The sequence below is a fragment of the Seriola dumerili genome, unplaced genomic scaffold (genome assembly GCF_002260705.1).
Source record: "Seriola dumerili isolate Sdu_G_001 unplaced genomic scaffold, Sdu_1.0 BDQW01000814.1, whole genome shotgun sequence".
Taxonomy (NCBI): domain Eukaryota; kingdom Metazoa; phylum Chordata; class Actinopteri; order Carangiformes; family Carangidae; genus Seriola; species Seriola dumerili.
Genome location: NW_019175069.1, coordinates 100,385 through 117,652, shown reverse-complemented (window position 1 = coordinate 117,652; position 17,268 = coordinate 100,385). Strand labels below are relative to the sequence as shown.

Below are 17,268 nucleotides of genomic sequence, written 5' to 3'. Positions count from 1 at the left end.
CTTTATGGGAGAAACATTAAAAACACACACATATTGCTGGATGTGCAACAACATATAGAATGTCCAATAATAATTCAATAAAAGAAACATGCTTTATAAAATAACAACATTTCCATCAGTTTGTTACAGATCACTAAAAAAGGTCATTATTGGAGTTATTACTGGTGATTGAATGATATAGGCCTAATGCAATATTCTTCATACAGTAGATTTTCTGTGCTGGATAGTTACATGGCAGCAGTAGTACTCCATCTGTCCTGAAGATGGTGACAGCAAACCAGAGGAACTCCTTCTATTTTTCCTATTTCTTTGGGATTTCTATATCTTCATATAAATGGACAAAACCAGCACCTTGGCCTTTAACCCCAATCACACCAGTGAAAAGGACAAATAAATGTCTGTAAATCTTCTGATCTGAAGCAGATGAAGGCTTCACACACTCAATTTTGATTTTCTATCACTGGTGTTCCTCTATAATAAACTAGATAAAACTATAAACTATAGAATGAAATTAAAATCAAAACAAATATATGGTAACCCTCTGTTACTGTATGATAAACTATAGGCTACTATTTCTTATATAACAATATAATACTGAATAAAAAATAAAGGAAATAACAACAAGCACATTAGTACATTTACTCAAGTACTGTCATTACTTAATTAAGTACAATGTCTTGATTATTATCACCTATCTTTATCATTTTCTTTTCATGCCACTTTATACTTCCACTTAACTATAATTCAGGGACAAATGTTGTACTTTTTACTCCACTACAATTAATTGAGAGCTTTAGTTACTAGCTACTTTACAAATTAAAACATACTGTATCAAGACCTTATGAAATATGATACAAAGTTATAGATTGGATTGAACAAGATAGCCTATGTAGTATATAGCCTACAAGTAGAGCTGAAACAATTTATTAGTTGATTGACAGTTAATTTTCAGCTATCCTGACATTTTTCATGCAAATGCAAACTTTTCATGGTCCAGCTTCTAAGGTGTAAGAATTTGCTGCTCTTCTGTTTAATTGTTTTGATAGCCTAATTTAAATTGGTTTTTAATGGTTTTGAGATACTTACATACTTTTACATGATTATAATTTTCAATGTAGGACTTTCACTTGTAATGGAGTTTTGTTTTTGTTTTTTTACAGTGTGGAATAACTACTTTTACGCAGATGAGTGCTCTTCCTACTTGTTTAGTTTGCATTCGCTAAGCTTCGCAGCGCGCCCCCTGTAGCGCGCATCCCACAGGGAGCGCGCGTGCGCGCGGCGGCGGAGGGGCGGGGCCGCGCGGAGCCAGCAGCGCAGCCAGGGATGAGAAACTTGTCCCGGATATTTACCTAACTCTACCTGGCTCTTCCAACGCGCCCCGTCCCGAGGCTTTCACAGCGGACAGTCTGAGGAATATGATCTGTCTCTGAAGCGGGACGACTGAGGTAGACATGCCTTTTCCTTCTTTTAAACCTTTTCTTCCCCCCCAAAAAACATTCAGTCGTAGTTACGAGGACCGTCGTGGTTGGAGGAAAGTTTGCCCGTGCTGAGTTCCTCCTTTTGGGTGTAGCTGTAGAAAACTTCAGGTAGTCAACAGGTTCCTTGTTCGCGCTGCGGCTCAAAGTACAGCGAGATCACTGCATAGTTTATTATCGACAGGCAGGGACGGTCGGAGAACAAAAATATGGGCCTCATACTCAGACAGGCCCTGGTTATTTATTAAATGAACAATTTTGGTGAAGCAGCAGAGACGAGGCTCTAGATCTGAGATTTAAAGTGGGTGTTTTCTATCCTTCATCGTACACTTTTAACGTGTACAGATTAGACTATGACAGCGAAGTATTTATATGTTGAAAGCATCATAAAATAAGTCTATGTTCATTTCCTCATCTGTAACTTTCGTGGGTACAAACTTCAACATATCAAAAAATAGATGCAAGATCCAGAACATCTAGTGTAGTCATAGCCTCCACATCATAATGAATCTGCTTTTAAACGTAGCATTTACTTGTAAGTTCATTAGAGGCTGGCCTGGGGGGGGGGGGGGGTATTATGGAAAACCAGTCATCAAACTGGGAACAGCTCTGTTTTTAATGTATTCAGAGTGTGTTGCTGTGTTCAAACATTAACTCTAACACCGTGTGTGCTTTCAGAAACGGGAGTGAGACTGGCTGGCCTGGATCCATTAATTGTTCACCTGGAAGTCAACACAGGACACATGTACGTACATATACTTGGATGCATACAGATGCTCAGACACACAGACACACTCATAGAAAGATATTCTCAAAGTTGGGGTAAGTTCGAGCGCATACGTGCATGCATGCATTAGCAGTGCATGTGTGTGTGTTATTGTGTTCATGCATTGCTTACAGCGGCTCGTCTGAGATCAGTTGCAGTGCTGTAGATGGGCGTGCTCAACTCTGAAAATGTTTAACATTCTTATCATTCAGCTGCCTGCAAAAGGCGGAGAGATGCAGAAGGAGAGCAGCAGGGAGAGGGAAGGGACATGTTCAGACCCAGGCCAAATAATAAGGAATTACACAAACTCACACACACACACACACACAAACACACAGTCACTCCTTCGCATTCACGATGCATTACTCACTGCAGCCTGATGCTCCATCTAGCACATATATTAGTCACCACACAATGTCATCCTGAGGGAGGTGCTTTCATTGGAAGACAACAGCCTGGAAACATCTGACACTGTTTTTGTGGTTGTGTGTGTGTGCGCGCGTGTGTTTGGGTGTGTATCTGTGTGTCTGTGTGTGTGTGTTTTCAGGTCCCCTCTCAGTGACGAGCTGAGGGCAGGGTGTTTGTCTTGAAAGGGAGGCAGAGTTACCGTGGTAACAGACATGCCAAAACCGGACCTGCTCTGCCTAGTTCAGCTGCTGGACGGCACTATCGAGACCTTCAGAGTCAGCGTGCGTAACACACATAAACACGCACACACACACACACACACACACACACACACACACACACACACACACACACTGTTTCCTGTCTGTAGTTGAGAAGATCATGTGTTGCTCCTATCTGTCTTGCTGCTCTGCTAATGATCGTAATGTCAGTGCATGATATAGTGGCAGACTATTCTTTCCTACTCGCATTGATCCACATCTCTCGTTCAACAGTTTGACCTTGGTTTGAAGGACACGATCAGCTCCTGCAGCTCACAGAGCTTGTCACACTTGGGAGCCTGTTGCATCATCAGCCTTTCATGTCATACGCAGCTCGACGAGCATTCACACACATGCAGAAAGACAGTCACAATACTGCTTTCTAGGACAGCAGCTGTGCAGCATCTTTATGTGAATAGTGGGAGAGCGGGGAGTGTGCTGTGGTTGTAATGTACGAAGAATTTCCGATATTAAACTCCTTGCTCTCTTTATATGACACCTGCACTTCTTGCCTTTAGATAAGGCTCATTGTTTTCATTTTTTGCAGATCTACACTGTAAAAGAACAAAAAGAACCAGAAGTTTTTTGAAGGGTTGCGAGGCTCGTTTGTACTGATCTTCACCAAGATTTTGTGCCCACACACATCAAAAACTATTGTGTTTATTGCTGCAAGAACACACTATTTGCGGCAGTTTACAGTAAACATGGTCCTCTTGTGATGTGAATATTCTTCCTGCAACAAAGAAGTGGAGAGAAAAATTGGGGAAAATTCAGATGAGCTGCAGGTTATCCCTCAGAGAGACTAATAAAACAAGGAAGAGTTAAACTACAGAGTGTTATGCTGCATATTGTCTTTTGGAAATCAGATTCTTACCTGGAGGATTGTATTATTGATTTTGTTCACTGCTGTTTTGAAACATAAAGGCCTAAATAAGCGGCCCTATCTATACATTGAGCACTACAGCAGCATATGGCATGGTATAATTACATGTACAAATAACCAACTGTTAAATGTCACTCACAGTTTTGGCAAGTAAAAATGTTGTTTGTTGTTTCCATCTTTCAGAAACAGGATGAAGGTGTGGTACTGTTGGACCAAGTATGTGACCACCTGGGCCTGCAGGAGAGGCAGCTCTTCAGTCTGCAGATCAGAGAATCCAGCACAGCCATCGCCTCTATCACAGCCAACACATACTCTCCTGTGAGCTCACTGTTCATCTGCTGCACATTTGGGCTGAGATTGTAATGTATTGCACTCGCTGATTGCTGTTTAGACAATGATAACCACAGGGTATACTTACATAAATGTTTTTTTTTAGCCCCGGTTAGCCATTACACTTAATGAATTTCTTTCTCTCAGAGATGGTTGGAGCCTGAGAAACCCTTGAAGAAGCAGATAAAAGGTATCTGAATCCAGAAAGTTCACTGTCTTCACCTAGAATTACATTTCTAGTCAAATACATATTTTCAAATTAATTTAAATGCATAGCTAAAGAGGAGGTGTAAGAAGAAGGAAGAGGGACAGTAGAAGATTGAGGTAAACCTGCTGCCATAGATATAGTATGTCATGTCTTACAAGATGACATTTCTCTGCAGGTCTTGTGTCTCCCTTTTATCTGAACTTCAGAGTACGATTCTTCATCTCTGATCCCAACTCTCTGCAGCATGAACAGATAAGGTGAATGGGTGTGCTTCTCTGTTGTATAGCGAACTTACAGTATATCACTATGTTTGATCTGAAGAAGCTATGTGGCACAGATAGGGGTTGTGGATAAAAACAAAGGACTGACTTGTTGGTGTCTATTTATTTTTGACATTTTTTAGTGCACTATCAATGTTTGGCTCACGCATAGGCCGAACAAATAAATCCCTGTTTTTGTGATGCAGTGGAAGCACTAATTGAAAATCACACAGGCAGCTCTGTTAGGCTGTTCATGCCGCATTCATGTCATATTGTAATTATGAGTTTCAGACTTTTAAATACCAGCACTCACATCAACTTCTAACATGTAATTGCAGCTTGGAAACACTGATTTTTTCTGAAAGCTTGACTTAGCACAATACAAAAGTGATGGAAAAAAAACCAAATATGGACGCCTCACATCAGCCAAAGACTGTGATTCAATGTTTTTAAACCCAGATTCAATGGATATAGTGCAAAATTGTCAGTACACAGCGTTTTAATTCTCACACCACCAACTCTGTAATCATACAACCATGTTGATGACATGATTGCTCATCATCATGGGAATCATCCACAAGTGACCACTTTCTGCATGACATACACAATACAGGTGTTGGATGGTAAAGTTCCTATTGTCTTGTCCCTGCAGACACCTGTACTTCCTCCAGATCAGGAGCGACATCAGAGAAGGACGGTTAGTAACTCACACAAACACAAAAACGCCCATCCCTTTGTGCATCGTTTGCATTGAGCTGTTACAGTGTGTAATCATGGAGTATGATTGCAGGTTGCAGTGCCCGCTGAGTGCAGCTGTAGTGTTGGCCTCTTACGCTGTGCAGTGTAAGTCCCGTCTCTTAGAAACAAATGATTAATGACTTAATAATAACTGTGTGAGTAATCACTCCTGTTGAGGATGCTCTCAATAAGCAGCAGCTCTCTTACAATACCCCAGATGTCAGTGTGTGCATATGTTGTGGATCTGGTTATTTGTTTCTGTGTGGATGCTCAGTGTCTCTTTCCACCATCTGTAGCGGAGATGGGGGATCACTGTCCGTCCCGGCTCCCTGGTTACCTCTCAAAGTGTCACTTTATCCCTGAACAAGATGAAGACTTTCTGTGTAAAGTGGAGGACCTGCATCCACAGCACAAGTAATTCAGTTTATTACATCTGCAGTAGCTGCCGCTGAAAAATAACTTTTTTGTTTTGCAGTTGGTTCCTGTTGTTGCGTGTGACTGTGTGACTGTGTGTTTGTGTGCGTTTGTGTGTTCCCAGGGGGCTGAAGCAGAGTGAGGCGGAGTTGTGTTTCCTCAACACCGCACGGACACTGGAGTTGTATGGAGTGGAGCTGCATGCAGCCATGGTAACGTTGTTCACTTTCTATATCATGTTCCGTTTTAACTTCCTCTGCATCCTTTTGATTCATCTCATGTATGGCACCTCATGTCATTCCCTCACACTTTCTTTCTCAGGACGTCAACAATGCCCGCCTGATGGTGGGTTTGGCCTCAAGTGGTGTTGCAATATTCTGTAATATGATTTGCTCCAGTTTCTTCCCCTGGTGAGTAATGATGCTGCTAATTAGATGGCTGGTTCTTGTATTTTCTGAGCCTCTCCCTAATTGTATTCTCTGTATTCAGGGGGAATATAATCAAGATTTCATTCAAGAGGAAACGCTTGCTTATACATCTGAAACGGAAACATGTGAGTCCCTCTGCCATTTGTTTGTTCTGAATAGTTTAAAGCTCTGCAAAGAACAAACTCGCTTTTAATTGCTCTCCACTGAAAATGTGGAGTCAGTACAACATTTTTTTGATTGTTTTTATATATCGAGTTGTGTGTTTGTAGAGCTAAAATTAGAAAAGTTTATTTTTCTTTGTGGGACAAGTAATAAATCATTCATGAATAATATGAAATCAGGCAGTTTTTTATTGCCAGCAACAAAGCAACCTAAGCAGCTTTCAGAGATGATGCATTTTAAAGAATCCCAAGGGATCTAAAGTCTGTATGTTGTAGGGGGAGACCCAGGACTGTGAGGTGTCTCTGATTCTGCCCTGCCCCAAAACCTGTAAGAACCTGTGGAGGTCCTGTGTGGATCATCACTCCTTCTTCTGCTCCAATCGAACTGGCAGGAGCCCCAAGCACAACAGCAGCGCAGTTCAGTCCTACACAAAGCTGATAACACAGCACCTGGGCCTCGGCAACAGTAAAACTGAAAGGTGAGCCGCTACCTTTATGTTTATATTCAAATATTCTTGTCATAAATACTGAACTTTCGACAAATTTTCTGCGTTTCACATCTTAAATTGATAGTGGTCCAGTGTGTCAGCGGGTGGTGGGAGGGATGGTGTGGAACCCAGTCCTCCGGAGGTCGATTTCATCAGAGCATCTCGAGACCAAGAGTCTGCCCTCAAGATCGCCCCCATCCACCCCAAACTGGTATGACCTGCAACCTTGAAAAGGCAGCAGCTGCACTCAGAAATAAATTCATCATCGTTTTCCCTCTCTTGAACTCAGACTGTGTCCTGTCATGTAACAAAATCTTATACTGACCTGGTTCAGAGTAAAATCAGGAATCTGCAGGTCATAAAAAGCGATTGATTTCAGTTTCCTCAAAAAACGGCCTAAAAAGGTCATAAAAAGAGTCTTGAAATAATTTACATACATCTTATTTTTTATAGTCTTCCATAAACATTGTCCATTAACATTAGTTATAAAATGTTTTATATGGGATTTCAGCTAAAAAAAAACAAAAACAAAAAACATGTACTGATGGGAAGCACTGAGAACAGGAAACTGGTGTTTTATTGCACCCTACGTGTAAAGTCTTAAATTCATTCTGGTGAACCATGCAGCAACCACCTGAAAACTGTTGTTTTATCTCTCTGGCAGGCGGAGTCCTCGAGTCCGTCACGGCATCCGTAAACCCCGTCCATCCTCAGTGGAGCTGGCCAATGATCTGAAGGAGATGTCAGAGGGGGAGGATGTCTTCTACACTTACAGGGCGTCTGTGAGCAGCAGCAAGGACAGTGAGGGAGAGAGTTCACCACACAAGTTAGTATCAGTTACAACAGAAACGGTGTCTTTCCACACTCTCAGTCTCTCTCTCGATTCAGCAGGCTTCAGTGGCAGGACGTATGTTAGGAGGTAGTTTAATCATTTTTGTGATGAAGTTGCAATTGGATTTATGTTTGAATGGAAAGAGCTGCTGAGATTTAGTTTCATTTTGTGAGTTTATTTAGAAATTTATTTTTTGCATTTACCTTTGGCTGAACCTAACACTACTGAGGTTTATTAATGATGGTTTATTTAAGAAAGAATAAGCCGCACCCTGTACCTGAAATACCAGCCATTTAAAACACAGTCACAATGTTGTGTAATAATGTGTGCATTATTTAAAAGAGAGAAAAGCACAAAATGATAAAGATATGAGAATAGTTAGAATCATATTATCACAAACATGAAAGTCATGTATTAAGCTACAGATCAGTGAAATAATCTCCTCATTTAATCTCTTTCAGCCTCTCCGGCAGTTACACCCGAGGCCCAGATGAGCCTTTGTTCCAAAATGATGACAGTATAGGAGAGGAGGAAAGCTCACCTCAATATGACAAGGTCAGTTTTCTTATTATCAGCTCTAAATGAGTGTGTATCCATTCATATGTGTGTTAACTCAGAGTACTTGTGTCTATGCAGGGTACTCTCGGTGATGGTGACTTGATGCTAATATGTATTGCCCCTGATCATGAGGGCAAGTTTGGCTTCAATGTTAAAGTGGGTCTTTCTCGCTCTCTAACAATTTTTCTATGTAGCTCACACTCACCACACAAAGCAAAGTTAGATTTTCTTTTTATACACACAATGTGTTAGTGTTGTGATTACTCTACTCTGACTCCATTCTGTTGTTCTTAACTCCTCCCAGGGTGGGGTGGATCAGAAGATGCCTCTAGCAATATCGCATGTAAAACCAGACTCTCCGGTAAGAAGATGTGTTTGTGTTTTGACTGTCTGCTGTTTCCAGGTTGTGGCGAAATAATGAAATGTGATGAAATGTGAGCACAGCATGGACGTATTGATAGATATTTTAGCCAAATGTACTGAGCTGAATAGAACTGCAATGGTTAGCTGATTCGTTGAATGGACACTGTCTTTGGGTTTTGAACTGCTGGTCTCACAAAACAAACAATTTGAAGATGTTACTGTTGACTTGAGGAAATTGTGGTAGACATTTTTCATTATTTTCAGACATGTTTTCTTTCTTTTAAATAAGCGATTAGTCTATTAAGACTGATTAACTGATAATGAAAATCAATAAAATGTGTTGTCCAATAATGTATTTTAGTTTTTTTGTTATTTGGGAGATTAAAAAATTCAGTAATGATATATTGGATGATAATATTTTTTTTGACATAAACATAAAAAGTACACAAAATATCTTGATACATCCCTGTTGTTCCTTAAACTTGTTTTTTTTTATTATATGTGACCAAGATAAGCACTGAGTGGGATATTTTACAATTGAAAAAACAACTTATCAGTGATCCCTGGTGGATGAACTATGTAATGGAGACACTGGCATTTCTGTTGGGATTTCTTATTTATCAGCTGACATATACACAGATAGTGATATGTATCTGTCTAAATGACCCTGTGTTGTTTGTAGGCCGGCCGATGTGAGCCCAAACTCCTGGAGGGAGACCTGGTGGTCCTCATCAACGGTCGAGACATTTCTGAACACACACATGACCAGGTTGTCATGTTCATACGAGCCAGCAGAGAGTCGCACTCCAGAGAGCTGGCCTTGCTCATCAGACGTAAAGGTGAGTGAGAGAAAAGTGCTGAAGCAGCACGTGATCCAAGCGTGCACTCTGTCCGACATGTATTCATGAATATTAATGACAGCCTTGAACCGTCCTTGTGTTCCAGGTCCTGGCCGGGCGGCACCCCTGCTGCAGTTGCCTCCCGCCCTCACACTCACCGGCCAATCACAGGGAGACAAAGTGCAGTCACCTGGCCAGTCAGAGCGCGTCACGACTCTAGAAGAATCAATGAGAGAGCTGGAGAGAGGAATACAGTCTGGCACGCTCTGTTTCCATTTTGAGGTATTTAAAATGCAAGTGGGAGCGAAACAGTGAAAAGGTGTTTAACAGTGTATATATATATGTATGTATATATGTAGAACTAAAACACCCAAATGGGCGTATTTGTCTTTATTTTAAGCAGGATTTAGTTTGGATTATAATGAGCCTGTTAAGTGCTGTTTTTGGGACAGATGTTGGCCCTAATCTTCACTTGGACTCTGTTCCTGACAGTCTAAAACAAAGAGGGGCCAGGGCCTGGAATTTGTATTTTATGTTTGTGTATGTTTCTGTGTGTGTTTATGCGCATGTGTGTGTGTGTTTGTGTGTGTTTGCATGCTTGTAATTTCTAGAATTTATACAGGAGGAAGCCTGGTTTGTCACTAAACTGTGCGCGGCTCTCTGAGAACATGGACAAGAATCGATACAAGGATGTTTTGCCTTGTAAGTGCTGTTTATCCTGACTATCTGTTTTTTCTGTGCCCTGTTGTTTGCCTCTTCTCTACCTGGACACCCCCTCCCACATCTTTGCTCCCCTCCACCCCCAACTCTGTGCTACCTTTCTAACATTTATTTGGAGCACACCGCTGTGGCACGTCATGAAATTTAATTGGCTGAGCATGCGGTGCATGGACGGCTCTGTTATGACCCCCACACGCTGCTGTCCTGCTTTCCTTTCAGATGATACTACCAGAGTGGTGCTCCAGGGCCAGGAGGACTACATCAATGCCAGCCACATCACGGTGAACATCAGTAATATGAAATTGTGTGTCTTGTCCCTGTCTGGCATTTTATGTAAATTGATCCTCTGTTTTGTGTGTGTGTATGTGTGTGTTTATTTGTCTGACTCTTAGGTGGCGCCCCCAGTATCTGGTGTATGTTTACGTTATGTTGCGGCACAGGGTCCATTGCCACAGACCTGCACTCACTTTTGGCAGACTGTTTGGGAGCAAAAGACACACACCATCATCATGCTTACAACCCTGACAGAGAGGGGACGGGTATACATACTTCTACACCTTCGTACTTCTATACAGTAAACAGCCACACACATACGCACACATACAGGAATGGAAAACGAGTAAACAGCGAGGGAAACACTCGAAATTACACAACTCAGTATCATCTGCGCATTAACGTGATTACTGCAGCAGCAGATTATTCCATGCTGTTTCATTTGATAAATGATTAATGTAAATAAAAGGTTTGATGGTGATGTTTGCACACAGAAATAATCAATTGGCACAGTTTTGAGTAATTACAGGGTCTCACTGTGCAGAGAATAGCTAAATGCAAAGAGTGTGTGTGGTGCCAGTGATAAATAATTCGAGGGTGAAGTCACATCCACACAGAGACGGAGGCAGCGAGATATCAAGGTCTTGTTGAATGAAGATGTTTCTGTCTCTGCTTGCCTGTTGCTTGGTAACCAGATGCTCTCATTAATTGATCATTTTTCTGATATTCGTCAAGTGCCCTGAGATTCTCTCTACTTGAGGATCACACACACACACACACACACACACACACACACACACACAATTTGACAATCAGTTCACATCCGGCTTCTGATGAATTGCCTTTGTTCCTCAGACTGCTAGGTTGAACACACCATGCTGTTGAATATGGGTTTGATTTCATGAGAGCGGAGCACAGCTCATGTAGCAGCAGTAATAAAATGTATCCCGACTGATGACTCATGTCAGAAGTCATGTAATTTGTTGGTGATGTCATACACTTTGCAGACCAAGTGCCACCAGTACTGGCCGCATCCCCCTGAAGTGAAGGATTACGGGCACATGCGGGTGAAGTGTCACTCAGAGGAGTGTAACCTGGCGTATGTGACGCGACAGTTCACTCTGACACACACACAGGTACAGTAGCAAACGAGGATGCACTGATTAATTGAATAATTAGTCGACTACTTAAATAGAAAATGAATCAGCAAGAGAATATTAAGAACAAAATCTAACTCTGTCTCTTGTTTAAGCTCGTTTTATGTGGAAATTAGCTGCATTTCCTTGTCTTAATATTAAAGTAAATTCAATATTTTTTGGATTCAGACAAAACTAGACTTTGGCATCACATTGGTAAACTGTTTTCTGATGTTATATAGGCCAAACAATCTGATCGATCAAGAAAATAGTCAACATATTTCATATCCACATGAAACATGAGCAAAGCATGACCACAGTCACACCACACGATGCTTTTCTGTTTGTATGTTTGCAGTGGCATGTACCATGTTTGTGCCATATGTCACATAACAGAGCACACCACAGGCAGCAGCCGCTCCTGGCAAACTAACTGCTGCTAACATACAGTCACTTCCGTGTGGGCAGCACGGCCTGTATGTGTGCGTGGGTGGGCATGTGCATTAGTGTGTATTAACATATTTTGAAGCACACCTGTGTATGGGTGGATGGGCAGGTGTGTTGGTATGCAGGTATTTCTGAGAAGTTAATCTGATCAAGTTTAAAACACTTGATATGGTAGATGATCAGATATAAAAGAGCTGTTTTCCACATAAACATCCATAACGAACAGGTAAATAAATAGATAATGCTCAAGGAGGCATGAAGCATGAATGCACACACATGCATACACAGATACTGCTGTGTGGGCCCATCTGTTCCTCTGGCGGAGCGAGTTAATCCCTGCATGGAGTCACAGGCCACATGCCCATTATAAACTCTAAACTCAGTCTTCTCCTCCCCGCCTCACTTTTTTTTTTTTTTCTTTTTTTTTTCCAAATCTGGTCTTTTCCTCTATCATTTTCCACCCCACCTGTTATTCTGTTTTCATCTCTGTGTCCCTCTTCACTTCCTAATCTCAGTGTCACCTACTGGTCACGTGCATGTTTTGTTCTCCTCACCTGCTCTGTTTTTCCACTGCACCCTCTCACATAGTGAATAATGTCAGTGTCTGAGCCTGTAGTGCTGCAGCGTTCCTCTCATGTGGGTGATATGTTTCCCAAAAGGTTACCTGTTTATCATGTTAACTAGTGGTTATGCAGTACTTTAATTATCTCTAATTATCGGTCTCTTTTTGTCATTTGTGTGTTCTTATACTGTATGTACGTGTGTGTGTGTGTGTGTGTGTGTGTGTGTGTGTGTGTGTGTGTGTGTGTGCGCTTAGCGAGGTGAGGAGCGTGCAGTCACACACCTGCAGTATGTTGCGTGGCCGGACCACGGTGTACCTGATGACCCTTCAGACTTCCTGCTGTTCATCAACTCAGTCAGGGAGAGGAGGAGAGGCGAAGAGCCACTAATGGTACACTGCAGGTAACACACACACACACACACACACACACACACACACACACACACACACACACACTCTCACACACACACTCTCACATACACAGGTTATACTCTTATTGAACACCGCCAGCATGTACTGTACCCGCCTCTGCTATACACCTAATGCCGTGTTTGTTTCGAATTACATTTTCAGCGCTGGGATAGGACGGACAGGTGTTCTGATCACCATGGAAACGGCGCTGAGTCTGTTGGAAAAGGGTCGGCCAGTGTTCCCGCTGGACATTGTCAAAACACTGAGAGATCAACGAGCCATGATGGTTCAGACCACGGTACAAAGAAACAGAACAAGATTTATGATTTGCTCATTTGATGATTCTTTTTTTTGTTCGATTACATTATGATAACTTGTAACCTGACAACAAGATTTTGTAGCTCTAAATATCTTTTGGCGGATAGCAAGACAAACTTTTAATTATCACAAGGTCCAGCTGATTTGTCTTTCTGCATGTGGTCTAAAACATCTTCGCATTTTTGTTTGTTTTATAGGAAAAGCCGTCAGGTGGAGAAATCTTTTTTTCTTAGTTTAAAGGCTTGACATATGGCAGGATGTGACCACAGAGAACATTAGGTGACGTGTGGTATGCTGCATGCTACAATGACATTGTAGCCACATGCCTTCTCTTGGCTCAGTGCAGGCTGTTCAAGTGCGTGTATGAATTAAATAACATGTTGGTTTTTATATTTCATTACACCCACTGTGATTAGTTTGAAATTTCAGGAATGTGGTTTAATAGAGAGCTTCTGGAAGATTAAAAATGAGTTGCGTGCTCAAACTTTTTCTGAAAATATCTTGTAAGTAAACAGAGAGGAGACTTACTGTGAAATTCACTGTGTCCAGAAGAACTTTTTAAAGGCCAATGTCATGCCAATATTTTGACATCTGTAGAGCGCTGTCATCTGTAATTTTCATTCATGCATTCACAGAAACCTGACTGCCACAGTTTTATACTAATGACTGATGAGCCAGAGCAGCAAGCTGAGTTTGGAAGCCATGCTCTGTGGCACCTCCGTGGTAGTTGTCGAAGGAGAGGAAACTGTTACTGCTTTGATAGGAGGTAGTGCTGGGAATTTGGCAGCCCTTGAGTCACATGCCCACTTCTAGGGCACTGCTGCTACCACTATCACCCTCATTTTTGAAAGGAGATCCGGCCCTTACGGCTTCTTCTCTCTGATGTTTTTGTGCTGCTGTGCAGGTTTCCCCTCATATGTTTGTGTCTCAGTAATGGAAACATGCATAGTCAGAGGACACACCTTCTTGTCAAGGGTCCATGTGGCACAGGATAAGGCTGGCATTGTTCTGTATTTGTCTTGTTGCCAACAAATCCCATGAAAACAATGTATGAGTCCAATCAATTTCAATCCTTTTTGACTTTATAAATGTTAAATATTCATATATGCAGAGATTCAAGGTTCCCAAAGGTTTGCATGCTAACATGATAAACTACTCCTAGTCTTGTCAAAGAGGTTTGCTGAGTACTGCAGTTTGCGAAATTTTCCCCAAATAGTTGTAAGAAAAAGTGCATTTTTTGTGGGACTATTTTCAGCCACAAATATGTATTAATCTGCGGCAGGATGGTGTATGTGGGATTGATTTAAAAATCCACCACGGTGCCCATGTTCATGGTAGTGAAGGAGCACATCACCCAGCACAACCATGTGGCTCATTCATGTGTTTTTAATAGATTTCAGACACCATTGGAGCTCTATTACACAAAGGAATATAATATAACAGCACACAGATTATAATTGTTTGTAGGATCAGTTGATTGATGGTTTGTTCTTTTCATGGGATCCGTTGACAATAAGCAAAATATAGACTATCACCAGTGTTATCCTTTTAAAAACAGCACTGTTTTCCAATAACTAATAACACTTGGTATGTTGTGTGTTTCAGTGTCAGTTCCAGTTTGTGTGTGAGGCCATTCTGCGAGTCTATAAAGAGAAGCAGGGGGGATCTACAGCACCTTAACTCAAATCAGCAACAGGACCAAAACAGACACACTTTCCATTTCAGCCTCATCTCATAGAAAGCAACTTCCACCGAGGGACTCCCGGAGCTATAACAGATTAACCTCTGTCATGCCTATGGGACTGGTACAAAGACTGGAGAGTGAGAGTGTAACTGGCTTCAGAGCACAGGTGTCTGTGATCTGCGTTGCCTAGAGTATGAATCTTAAAGCTAGTCGGCCTTAGTTTTTGCTGATCGTGCATTAAGCTTGTAGAGGCTGTGGTCTCCATAGAGACTGATGTAAGACTGACGTGAGCTGCTAATTTCTGTCCACGAGGCCACTCAGGAATGATGCCTCCACTTATTAAGCTATGTGTGCCTTAGACTCGTGCCTCCCAGTCGATGGATCGAAGAGGGCAGCAGAGGCAGACCAGGATGGTTGTAATCTGTAGTTTATCTGTGTGTCCAAAGACGAAGAGCAAGGCAGGCTTTAGATCACTACAGCAGATAATACTGTAAAGTCGAGGTGGTGCAGCACCGCATGCTGTCCACCAGAGGAGCACCAAATCCACTGCTCATCACTCTTAAATTATTAAGACACTAAATAAACACACTGATTTATACTGATGTGTCTGCTTTGTCATTTCTTCTGATGGTGAACGTTATGAATTGGATCTTTAGGAGAGGATGCCACTTTCTGTCTAAGGCTCAGTGATGTCTTTTAGGCAACACAAGCCTTTTTCACACTTCCTTGCAGAATGAGGCTGCTCACTGAAGCGAGGAGTAGTCTGCTTATTTAACCTTCAGCTGAGCGCCTTGAAAGCTGGCATCATTTCAGTGACACTATCTCAGCATCACAAATCAGCCCAACCTGTCTGATTATGACAAAATATTGGCTTAAAGAAAGACACTACAACAAAATGTCTCTGCAGGTTTATGATGATGATATTCTGGAAGAATGTTGTGTATGATTCACTGTGTTGTACAGTATATTTGTGCACTCCTTATTCTGTGGTTCTTTTTTCATAAGGATACAAAAAAATTCGGGCATGTAGAGTAGGTAGACTATTCCCAATGTACCCGCTATTACCAATAAGATATGTGAGAGAATGCTACAGAATCTCATCACCTCACTCATAAATTAGATTCACCATACCCAGAACCAGAAGGCTTCTGCAGGAAAATCCACATTTATGAGAAGTCTCACCCAGGAGATGCATCAGTGAGGGTTTATGTTATGCTGAAGATAAGCAGCTGGTTTGTAAGGTCATGCTGGAAGTCCACAGTTAAAAACTTACACATGGACACGATCCAGACAGCAATGTTGATTGTACAGAAAATTATTCTCAGGTCCTGGGAGACACCTGGCGAGTCTTCGTTTCATGACTGAATAACAGAGTTAGCAAAAGTTGCTGGGTATGAGAAAATGTCATACAGGATGTGGAATGGTGCAGAAAAATATTTATATTTCAAGTGTGAAGTGAAAAGATGAGGTGGGAGTTTTGCTTTGGCTCATTCTCTTAGAATTGTATTGTTTCTTTTTTCTTTTTATTAATAAGAAAGCCACTTTGTTACTTGGTTGATCCCTCTTGTTGCAATGTGTGTGGGTGGAAATGTGATATGGGAGAGTTTTGTGTTTGGAAATGTGCTGTTTTTTTTTTTTGTAAATGAGCAGTGCTGATGTTGTGCATGATTGTGAAAACAACACATGTTGGATACTTGACAACAGATTCCAGTATTTGTAATGTCAATATACTGTGATTTGACCACTTTTAGCCAATAGAAGAGTAAAGGATTTAGTATTTCTCCAAGAGAATTTAATTCCTGGCAGCGTGGAGAGGGCTTTTAAGCCTTCGTGCTGGGAAATATTTTGCAGAAAATGCAACTGATCAAAAATTCAAGTAGTTAAATAAATGTATGATGGGGTTGTTTTGGGAAGACTGACTCATGATCTTTTTAAAACCTACCTCTTTAGCCTTGCCTTTGATTAGAATGTTTTATAGCCATTATATATTATCTTCAATATAAAATACTTGGTATATAATGGTTTAACCCTTCTTATCAGTTTGTCAGTCATCTATAAAGCACTTTGAATTATATTAAATTTTAACATATAAAAGGTGTTATACAAGTCAAATTTGATTGAAAGTTTGATTATCTCAGTATTTGTTAACTCCTGGGCATGACCCAGATGAATAAAGTGACATAAATCACCATCATCATCATCATCATGCTGGGACCTCTTGGAAACCCTTTGACGACCTCAGGGGCACCCCGGACCCTACGTTGGGAACCACTAATGATCTGCCATAATCTATACACTCCCTATAG

General features: G+C 41.4%; 1 protein-coding gene across 2 annotated transcripts; it reads left to right on the top strand.

The window, feature by feature from the left end:
* Positions 1-1,301: 1,301 nt before the first annotated feature.
* LOC111237175 (tyrosine-protein phosphatase non-receptor type 3-like) lies at positions 1,302-15,560 on the top strand. 2 transcript variants are annotated; one of them, XM_022766157.1, is made up of 27 exons: positions 1,302-1,445; positions 2,154-2,220; positions 2,789-2,930; positions 3,976-4,110; positions 4,270-4,312; positions 4,506-4,587; positions 5,243-5,287; positions 5,381-5,433; positions 5,625-5,742; positions 5,867-5,954; positions 6,064-6,152; positions 6,232-6,295; positions 6,608-6,810; positions 6,905-7,030; positions 7,484-7,645; positions 8,113-8,206; positions 8,288-8,365; positions 8,514-8,570; positions 9,255-9,411; positions 9,518-9,693; positions 10,023-10,113; positions 10,351-10,412; positions 10,524-10,670; positions 11,412-11,540; positions 12,805-12,939; positions 13,123-13,258; positions 14,884-15,560. In XM_022766157.1, the coding sequence occupies exons 3-27, from the start codon at positions 2,862-2,864 to the stop codon at positions 14,904-14,906; spliced, it is 2,562 nt and encodes an 853-aa protein (XP_022621878.1). In that variant the 5' UTR covers positions 1,302-1,445; positions 2,154-2,220; positions 2,789-2,861; the 3' UTR covers positions 14,907-15,560. The 2 variants fall into 2 exon arrangements, with proteins under 2 accessions (XP_022621878.1, XP_022621877.1); XM_022766156.1 differs by having other exon boundaries at positions 12,805-12,950.
* The last annotated feature ends 1,708 nt before the right edge of the window (positions 15,561-17,268 follow it).

Excerpts from the sequence above, each read along its gene's own strand:
- LOC111237175 (XM_022766156.1), top strand. The coding sequence starts at position 2,862 with ATGCCAAAACCGGACCTGCTCTGCCTAGTTCAGCTGCTGGACGGCACT. Across the intron at positions 12,951-13,122 it reads CCACTAATGGTACACTGCAG|CGCTGGGATAGGACGGACAG; the intron begins GTAACACACACA and ends TTACATTTTCAG. Across the intron at positions 13,259-14,883 it reads CCATGATGGTTCAGACCACG|TGTCAGTTCCAGTTTGTGTG; the intron begins GTACAAAGAAAC and ends TGTGTGTTTCAG.